This window comes from Nicotiana sylvestris, chromosome 1 (genome assembly GCF_000393655.2).
Source record: "Nicotiana sylvestris chromosome 1, ASM39365v2, whole genome shotgun sequence".
Classification (NCBI taxonomy): Eukaryota; Viridiplantae; Streptophyta; class Magnoliopsida; order Solanales; family Solanaceae; genus Nicotiana; species Nicotiana sylvestris.
In genome coordinates, this window is record NC_091057.1 from 32,740,861 (window position 1) to 32,751,551 (window position 10,691).

General features: G+C 37.8%; 1 protein-coding gene across 1 annotated transcript; it reads left to right on the forward strand.

The window, feature by feature from the left end:
- Positions 1-1,420: 1,420 nt before the first annotated feature.
- On the forward strand, positions 1,421-3,055 carry LOC104241805 (transcription factor MYB21-like). Its single transcript, XM_009796760.2, has 3 exons — positions 1,421-1,609; positions 1,836-1,965; positions 2,063-3,055. Exons 1-3 carry the CDS (start codon positions 1,450-1,452, stop codon positions 2,583-2,585), a joined length of 813 nt encoding a protein of 270 aa, XP_009795062.1. The 5' UTR covers positions 1,421-1,449; the 3' UTR covers positions 2,586-3,055.
- The last annotated feature ends 7,636 nt before the right edge of the window (positions 3,056-10,691 follow it).

The window sequence follows — 10,691 nt, forward strand, 5'->3', positions numbered from 1 at the left end:
ATTTTTTATTTCATGCTATTAGCTATAATTGATCCACAAAATTATTACTCCGTACTACTTAGTAATATAATAAAAATAAAATCTTAAAATGTAAGTGTGCAAATCAAGAAACACCTTATAATATGGATTGGCAAAATTATCACTAACAACACCACCTGTTCCCTAATGACGTGTTAAGGACATCTTAGCCTGATATTTTTACAAAATTAATATTATTTTAATGGACCCCAAATTCCCAAAATGGCATTTCAACAAACTATAATTAAACATAGAGATGGTTATTACCGTGAATCCATCTCCTTAAGAAGTAAACAAATCCAACACCTGTTTCCTTCTTATAGGTTTGCCTGTGGCTTTCAAGATTAAACAATTATCCACCAAATTAATTTACTGATTAACGACTAATTAAATAAAGAAATAACAAGAAAAATTATTCTTTAAGTCTTTTTGAGTGTCTAATTGTCCAAATGCATTAACCTATGTTATACGTGTCCTTTGTCTATGAAACTTACTGTTCCTTTTTAATTTTTTGTGTGTGTGGGCTCACTTTTTTGTGATTTAACATTAACTAAATATGCTTATGTGATTTGATTAAGATGCGAACATGTCACCCAATCCCTTGGCAATCTTCTTTTTTACTTTCAAGTACCCTTTTGGATATTGTCTTTTGGGAATTGGCTTTACCATTAACTTTTTGTTCTTTCTTTTTATTTTTTATTTTTTCCCCTTGCATTCGATTTTCAAATTCTTCTCATCTTTATAATTATAAAGGAATGAAAACTCTTTTGACAAGTCTAAAATTAAATTTTTCTATTTTCCTTCTTATTGTGTATTAATCAAAGATTAAAACAAATCAAACATTAGAATATAACGTGAAAACATCATATTCCTATACCTATTTAGACCGATGTTCTAACGCAACACTAAAAGTTATGTGTTTTTTTTATAAGAACATGAATACCATCGTTAATTAACTCGTTGTAAAGACTAAACATCTAGCTATTGTTTTCTCGAGCAAATCGAGAATTTTACCAATACAATATGCTTAAAAAATTCACTAAATACGAGATATATTAGTTGTTAACTAATTTTTATGCTAAATTTGTAAGGTCTGATTCTCATTTCTCACTAGATATATCATCCTTTCCCCTATATTCTTCAAGAAATATATATAATATTTTTTTTAAAAAAAAAGATAGATGAGGACAGTTTGGTAATTTAACGATTTAAGTTGTATGATACAGATCATATCTTGCTTGTAAGAAGAAAGGATAGTTATGACTTGAAAAGGACACAAGAATTGACTGATGGAAAGAAGTGAGAATATTGGGGTCCTTAACTTTGGCTACAAATATAAATACCCAACAAACACTTGCAGATTATGTCACATAATATTTTCAGTACAAAGCAACAGCTTATCTAAAATACTACTCTTAACTTTATATATAAATGCTTAGTGAAATAATGAGTAGTGAGCAAATGGGAAACTGGGGAATAATAGATGAAGGTTGGAGAAAGGGCCCTTGGACTGCTGAAGAGGACAGATTGCTCATTGAATATGTCAAGTTGCATGGTGAAGGCAGGTGGAATTCTGTTGCTAGGCTTACAGGTAACTCTTTTTTCAACTCTTCTACTACACGAATCTGAATTAGTCGGCTTGGTGAGTTCCAGACATCGAATGGTTAAACCAAACAAAAAAGTTTAACTACTAGGAAATATGCATTTTTCGAGGATCCGGTGTAGACAAAGAAATATTTTTGGAGAATCGATGCTATGACAATGTTATTTCTTTTGATTAAGTGGTTTTCTTATTTTTGGTTATTTGGTTTTTGTAGGGTTGAAAAGAAATGGAAAAAGTTGTAGGTTGAGATGGGTAAATTACTTGAGGCCAGACCTAAAGAGGGGGCAAATAACACCACATGAAGAGAGGATCATTCTTGAGCTTCATGCTAGATGGGGCAATAGGTGATTAATTAATTGCTTAATTAATCCTGAAAATTCTGTTTATCTTCTTAATTAAGCTTAATATTTGACAAAATAATCTTCATTAAAATTAAAACAGATGGTCAACTATTGCTCGAAGCTTGCCAGGGAGAACTGATAACGAGATCAAGAACTATTGGAGGACACATTTTAAAAAAAAGACTAAGACTTTGTGCGCCAACTCTGATAAATCAAGAGCTCGTCTTTGGAAAAGACAACAATTCCAACAACAACAGCAACATCAACTGCAGCAACAACAACAACAACAAATCAACAATCAAATCGACATCAAAAGAGTGATCTCATTATTCGATTCGAATGAGAATAAAGTACCAACTATGCCTCAAGCAAAACAAGAAATGACAATTTTGTACCCAAACACAGTTGATCAACAAAATCAAGTTGGCTTCTTCTACTCTATGCTCAATGGTTGTTCTTCTGTATCAGTGCCTGAGCCTTCCTCTGATGAAGATATTATGTGGGATGGATTATGGAATTTGGATGATTTTTATGGCCAGTTCATCAATACTACAACTTACAACAAAACCATTACTACTCCTAATTGCCTGCAAACTATGGCCACTACTCCAGCTTTTTATTAAATCCTCATCAAGAAAATTTCTACAAGTTTAAGTACTATTTTCACTCCTTTTTCTCAGTGCTTCTTTACACCTTGTTGCTGGTTGGGAACCAAAGAAGGTTTATCCGACCATAATATCCAGACATCGGAGCAATGGTAAAGTTGTCTTAGTGTGACGGTCACAGGTTCGTGTCGTGAAAGCAGCCCCTAATGCTTGCATTAAGGTAGACTGTCTACATTTCATCCTTGAGATGCGGCCTTCTGAACCCTGCTTGAACGTGAGATGCTTTATGCACTGTGCTGCCCTAAAAAAATTATTTCGGGTCAAATAATTTTGTAAGTCTCTATAAGGTCGTCATGTTAGGACTTTAGACTTTAGTTTAACGTACGTTATGTACTTTGTGCTATCTGAGCTGCAAAAAAAAAGAAGCTCAGTAATGGTGACTAGTGTGATGCTCATGTTGAGGAAATTGTACCGTATAATTAGCTTGCTTGGAACTTATTATACTCTTTCTTTTTCTCAAGTGATCGGAGGGGAGCCTTGGCGTAACTTGTAAAATTGCTGCTCTGTAATCAAGAAGTCACACGTTCAAGTCATGAAAGTAGTCTTTTGCAGAAATACAGGGTAAAACGGTATACGATAGACCCTTGTGGTCTGGTCCTTCCCCAATCCCGTACTTAGCGGAAGCTTAGTGCACGAGACTGTTTTTTTTCCAGTGATTATTTTGATATGAGTATGAAAGCATTGATCAACTAGAGAAAAGATTTTTGAATTTGTTTAGGACTTCTAGTTATAAGAAGATGGCACGTGGTCTTCCATTCCTTTATCATATCTGATATAGAAAAACTATTTTGTCTTTAAATGGTTATTGTCGCCAGAATATTATTTTTTAGTCTTCAATTAGTAATTGGGAGAAAACATATGGAGTATATATGCAGATTACGTGCCAAGATCCTATACTTCATTTTTGTTGTTTATTCCTATTTTTGACTAACCAATCAATCTCATGTATCCTTACAGATCATCTAAATTGGCATTTTATTAAATTTTATATTCTTACTATTAAGATTATTGTCGCATAACAGATATCCATTGCCATTAGATGGGAATACATAAGAAAAATAAAGTAAATCACTTATTCATCCAAAAACCAAAGAAAGGGTAAAAAACTTATAGATTAATCCTTGTACTTTCGAAAAGAAATACCACGTATGTAAGATGTTCTACTACTTTTGCTAATTAACAAGCTCTTGAACATTAGGCGGATTTAGAATTTGAACAATATGAGTTCGAATTCGGATGTAATTTTCATAGAACGCATTTACTTCATTGGATTCCAAAATTATGATAGGATTTAACCTCCTTTGTTGCTTAACTCCGGGACCGTGTCCATCTTCCAAAATAATTTCGTGCATACAGAATGATGGACTAATTCCCTTAATATTAGCAATTGTCCACCCAATAGCTCATTTGTACTCACGAAGCACTCTTAGCAGCTTTTTTTCTTGCAAATTGGTTAAGCTAGAAGAGGCATGAGCTCTAGCTTTGGAGATTCTTTAACAGATGGTTTAGGCGGGATCAGAGTAACTAGTCTCTCCAACTCCTCAAATCTCCAAGCCCATGGATATACTTGCAAGAAATGTTAAGTACTTGCTCAATTTTTTCCACCAACTCATCTTCGCTTTCTTCTTCATCCCCCAACAAAACTCGTTCAAGGGGGTTTGTGGGGCTCATATAAGTCACCAATGGAGTCACATCACTTTTCACCACAGAAATCGTGGATAACTCTTTATAGTGGGCTGACAATTTAAATGCTTTACAAATGTTGAATACCTCCACTCGATCACCCGCTCTCATTGTCATCTTGTCTTCACACACATCAATAATATCTCGGCCCGTGGCTAAGAATGGATGCCCCAAAATAAATGGGACTTCCTGATCTGGCTCATAGTCCTAGATAATAAAATCGACATGGAATATGAAAGAACCCACTTGGACTAACATATCTTCAATCACCCCTTCTAGATTAGTAAGAGAGCGAGCCAACTGTAAAACCACCATAGTTGGGCGCGACTCACCCAAACCCGAATAACTAAAAACGATAGTGACATCAAATTGATGCTCTATCCAAGATCATACAAAAGCATGCTTATCAATCGAGATCTGGATAGTGAAACTACCTGGATCCTTCAATTTCTAAGGTAGCTTGCCTTGAATTTTTGAGTTATATTCTCTAGTGAGTGCCACGGTCTCGAACTCGGTCAACCTTCTCTTATTTGCCACTATATCTTTGATATATTTTACGTATATGGGCACTTTCTGCAAGATATCTACCAGCGGAATATTAATTTGCATCTGCTTCAAAATATCAAGAACCTTTTTATAATCAACATTATCCTTCACACTCTGCAATCTTTGAAGGAATGGATTGCAACTATTGGTTGTGATTTTTTTGCCACCGCCTCTTCAACTGACTTCTTTGACTCCTTTGCATTGTCTGATTCCGCTCCTATGGCGGTCTGATTTTCACTAAAAGTCACTTGCTTTCTCTTTTTCGATCGGACTTCTTCTAAATGCCTCCCCTTCATCAGTAACACAACATTAATAAACGCATTAGGATTAGCCTATATGTCGCTTGGAAGAGCCCCAGCTGGTCGAGTATTTTGGGAACTAGAAAGTTGCCCCATTTGTCGCTCCAAATTCCGAATAGCTGCTGAGAGGCTGCTGCTTGGGCCTGCTGGTCAGCTGTCAATTTCTTTATCACCTCCTCAATATGACTTGTTGAGTTTGTGGTTGTTCAGCCTGTGGTGGTCTATATTGATGTTCAGGAGTTTATGGCCTGTAGTGATTCCGAGCACCTTGATTTCCATCCCATGAAATGTTTGGGTGGTTCCTCCCGTTAGTATTGTAAGTGTTCCCATACTAATTTGTCTGGTCCCTATTTTTATTACCCACAAAACATACAGACTTTGAATTTGTTGGGCATAAATTGCTCGTGCGACCCTCTCCACATACTTAATAGAATATCTGAACATGATGAACTGGCTAAGCTTGTTGCTTATTAATAACCAAGGTCATCTTATTGACTTGGTTGACCAATGTGAAAACCTGTGCCGATAATGCAGAAACAACGTCTAACTTAAGGACCCCGACATATTTTTGAATTGTATGTCTGCCCATCTCTCTTTGCCAGTCAGGATTACTTTTGGAGAATTTATTCAATAATGCACAAATCTCATCAAATCTTTTCTCCAACACTTGACCTCTCGCTGCAGCATTTGCCATAATTTTTGTCTCTGGATATAGTCCTTCTATGAAGGTATGAGCCAACATTTCATTCATCTGGTTGTGATGGGGATAGTCTCTGAGTAGCCCCTTAAATATCTCCCAAACTGAATATAAAGACTCACCCGACTTTTGTTTAAAAGAGACTATCTCACTTCTAATCTTTGCAATTTTGCTTGAAGGGAATAAATATACCAAATATTTTCTAGCCAAATCATTCCATGATGTAATAGAATTAGTTGGTTCTGCCTTCAACCACCTCTTTGCTTCGCCCAATAGAGAAAACGATAACAATATGAGCCTCACATAGTCTGGAGTGACTCTATTAGTGATATAAGTATCACCAATCTCCAAGAAGTTCAGATTGTGTTATTGTGAATCCTCATGTGAAAGACCCATATATTGCCCTTTTGTATGTAACAGCTAGATCATGCTCTATTTCAGCTCAAAACACCTATTCAAGGACTAATGATAAGATGAATATCAATTGATCATTGTACTATATGTACGAGGTATACTAATAATGGTTTATGATCTAAGAAGAGCCCTAAGGCTAAGTCAAGTTGGAAATTATATCATGGGATAAAGTTTCTAATGAGTTTGCACAAGACCTAATGTCACAACCCCAATTTTTCTCTGTAGGATACCGTGATAGCATCTAGTCTCTAAGACTAGGTAAGTCGATTACTAACAACAATTAAGCCAGTTATTAACAATGATCACTTGAAACATAGTTTAATATAACTGTCAAGACAAAAGCGGAATAAGCCTACGCAGCTATAATCATAATAACTTCCCGAGACTGGTAGTATAGAGTCACGAACTCTAGTTGATTACGTGGAATGATCTCAAGGATTGAAATACAATACTGTTCAAGTGGCAAACTGACAGTACAATGTAAGAAAGAGACCTCAAGGAATTGCGATGACCAAGCAGCTCTACCTTGAATCCTCGCGATCAACAAGCCAACTCTGTTCTGAAATCTTCAATACTTAGCTCTGCATAAAAATGTGCATAAGTGTAGTATGAGTACACCACGATCGGTACCCAGTAAGTATCAAAACTAACCTCGATGGAGTAGTGACAAGGTACAATCAAGAGACTCACTAGACAAAATAACATGTGCAGTATAGAAGTGTAAAGCTAATAATGAAAATCAGAAATCAGTAAATGGCAACAAGAATCAACAAGTGATATAAATAGTGAAGCAATAAGAACACCGTAAAGTATCGTTCAAACCAAATAATGAACACAAAGGACAACCAACTAATCAAGTTGTGTTTTTACAAGTTTCATAATGAAATCACCCCGTGATACCTTATATCATAGTCACAAGTCCCAAGTCTCAATCTACCATCATATACTCATGGAACCTCGTGGCCACATCTCGAATCACAACCGCACGGACAACTCACGTGCCAAAATCACAATCTGCCTGGCATAGTCTCAGGCTCACAATCACAATCCACCCAGTATAGTCACAGGCTCATAATCACAATCCACCCGACATAGTTACAGGCTCACAATCACAATCCACCCGACATGGTCATTGTCATGACCCCAATATCCGTTCGTGATAGCGCCTATCACATTACTGGGCAAGCCAACCCGAACCATTAATCACAGCAAACTTCTTTATTAAAACCATTTTCTAACACGGGTTTAAATCTCAATTTTCATAAGAAATGTATAAAATAGCTATAAATGTGCGGAAATCAATAAAACATTTAAACCAACACAGCCCAAATATCTGGTGTCATGAGTCTAAAGCCTCTAAATATACAAACTGACTGTCTAATACATCACAAGTCTAAAATGCAGAAAATAAACAAGATAGGAAGGAGGAAAGCAGGGATGCGGATGTCGTGCAGCTACTTTGCAATCTCCAGCAAACTCTAATAATGCTGAGGACCCTCACTCTGCCACTCGGGCACCTAGATTTGCACACAAGGTGCAGGGAGTAACGTGAATACGCCAACTCAGTAAGTAACAAAAGTAAATAAGGTCTGAAAGCAGTGACGAGCAGTTAAAATAATATAAAGGGATAAACAACAGAATAGCAGATCAAAATCCACAGTTTAAAAACCAGCTTCGTTATAAAACCTTCAGTTTCAATTGGAATACTTGAAATCATTTACTTAGCAATTTTCAACAGAGGCTTATTTTTATAAGAAGAGTGAAATCAGTGAAAATATCATAAATGGGCCCCTCGGGCAAGGTATCACTCATAATTTGGCCTCTTGGGCAGCCTCTCAGTCACTCGTGACTGAGCTCTCGACACTCAGGCTCAATAATATCTCATAATAGTAATAATCATAGTAACGGTTGCGGCGTGCAGCCCGATCCATAGTTTAAAGTCGACTACGCTCACTGGGGGTGTATAGACTCCGGAGGGGCTCCTACAGACCAAGCGTCATATCTCTGCGGCACGTAGCCCGAACCAATATATATATATTGCTGCGGCGTGCAGCTCGATCCATATAAGTACCAATGCGGCGTGCAGCCCGATCCATAATATATACATATAATATATTGTTGCGGCATGCAGCCCGATCCGTAATGTTTATAATCCTCACCATTTAGACCTCAACCTCTCTCAGTCATTAACCTCAAGGCCACTCGGGCATAACAGAAGAATTCAGGGAAACTCAGTCCAAACGATCCTCACATTTAAGAAGTAGAGTGATGAAACCAGTTTTTAAACAATAAACGGGCAAAACATGACTGATGATACGCTTTCAAACAAATAGAGTGAGGAAGAACAGTAAAAATCCCTACCGGTGCACGCCCACTTGCTCGTCACCTAGCATGTGTGTCACCGCATTTATCAAAACAATTCGAAATATCGGGGTTTTGTACCCTCAGTTCTATATTTACAATGGTTACTACCTCAAACTGGGAAAAATTCTACTCTGCGACGCCCTTGCCTCTCGCCTCGGCCTCAACGCGCGCCGAATCTACCCAAAATCAGAATCATAACATTAGAATATACTAAAGGGATGAAACCCATGCGAAATTAATCAAATTATATCAAATATCTCGAAATTAGCCAAACCCGACCCCTGTGCCCACATCTCAAAATTTGATAAAAGTCACATCAACGAAATTCTTATCCTCCCACGAGTTCATACATACCAAGAACACTGAAATCGGAGTCCAAATGACCCCTCAAATTCCCATTTTAAGGTCTCTTAATCTCAGCCCTAATTCCCAATTTTTAGCCCTTAATTCCATTAATTATAGCTTTAGTCCGTGAAATAATACCATAAAAACGAGTTTTAGGTCCAAAATCCTTACCTCAATGAAATCTCCTTGAAGTCCTCCTTCAAATCGCCCAAAAAGCTCTCAAAACCAACTTAGAAATTGTGGAATAGCTCAAAAATCGCGAAGAAAATAATTTATACCTTCTGGCCCAGGCTTTTCGCACCTGTAGTACAGATCTCGCACCTGCGCAACCGCTTCTGCGGTACCAAGCGCCGCATCTACAGTTTCCACTTACTTGGCCAATTTTCGCATATGCAATTAATATATCGCACCTGCACCATCGCAGGTGCGCCTCCTCGTCCGCTTCTGTGGTTCCATCTAACCTTCTACTCGGCCGCATCTGCAACTCCCTTTTCGCTTCTATGAGACCACACTTGTGGTCCCCTAGCCGTAGGTGCGGTTATAACAACAATTCCAACTCTTCAGCTGCCAAACCAAATTTCCAAACTTTCCGCCAACTATCCGAATTCACCCTGAGGCCCCCGGGACCTCAAACAAAAGCACAAACACATCATATACCACTACACAAACTTATACCAATCTTCAAAACACCTCAAACGACATCGAATCACCCAAAACACATCGGATTCAAGCATAAGTTTCCAAAATCTTCCGAATTATGCTTTTGATCAAAAAGTATACCAAACCACGTCCGAATAACTTGAGATTTTGCACACACATCCCAAATGACCCAACGGAACTACTGCAACTCCCGGAATTCTATTCCGACCCATATATCAAAATCTCACCTATCGACCGAAAAACGTAAAGATTTCTAATTTCGCCAATTCAAGCCTAAATCCACTCCAGACCTCCAAAACACATTCCGATCACGCTCCTAAGTTCCAAATCACCCTCCGAAGCTATCCGAACCATCGAAACTCACATCCGAGCCCTCTAACACATAAGTCAATACCCAGTTGACTTTTTCCAACTTAAGCTTCCTCAAAAGAGACTAAGTGTCTCAAACCTTGCCAAAAACCTCTCTGAACCCGAACCGATCAACTCGATGACATGAAATACAGCTGAACAAAGCAATAAGAAGCAGAAATGGGAGAAACGGAGCGGTAACTCATGAGACGATTGGCCGGGTCGTTACAGTCATAGGCTTAATAGCAACATGAAAACGGATAATACAACAACACATGAGCATGACCAATAAATAGAAAGTTTCATACTCTTCAGCTAGTACAAGTGGCATGCTAAAATGTATGCTTGTGCGGGTGTACTACAACAGCACAAGCCAACAAATAACATCAAAGACATCGAATAGTTAACGAAGCAACAAAACAAGTCACACAAGGTGTAGGTCATACACAAGGAAAAACACAACATCACACTAAAATCACCAACACATTATCCTCAAGGCATCACATATCATCCCTGACATTGCCGCCCTTATCTCTCCGATAGCCACCCGTATCACTCTGCCCTAACAATATCGTTAGCCACCCTTATCTCTCTGATAGCCACTTGTATCACTCCATGTAATAGCCACCCTTATCACTCTGTGTAATAGCCACCCTTATCATTCCCTGTAATAGCCACTCTTATCACTCTGCCTGGACAATAACACAA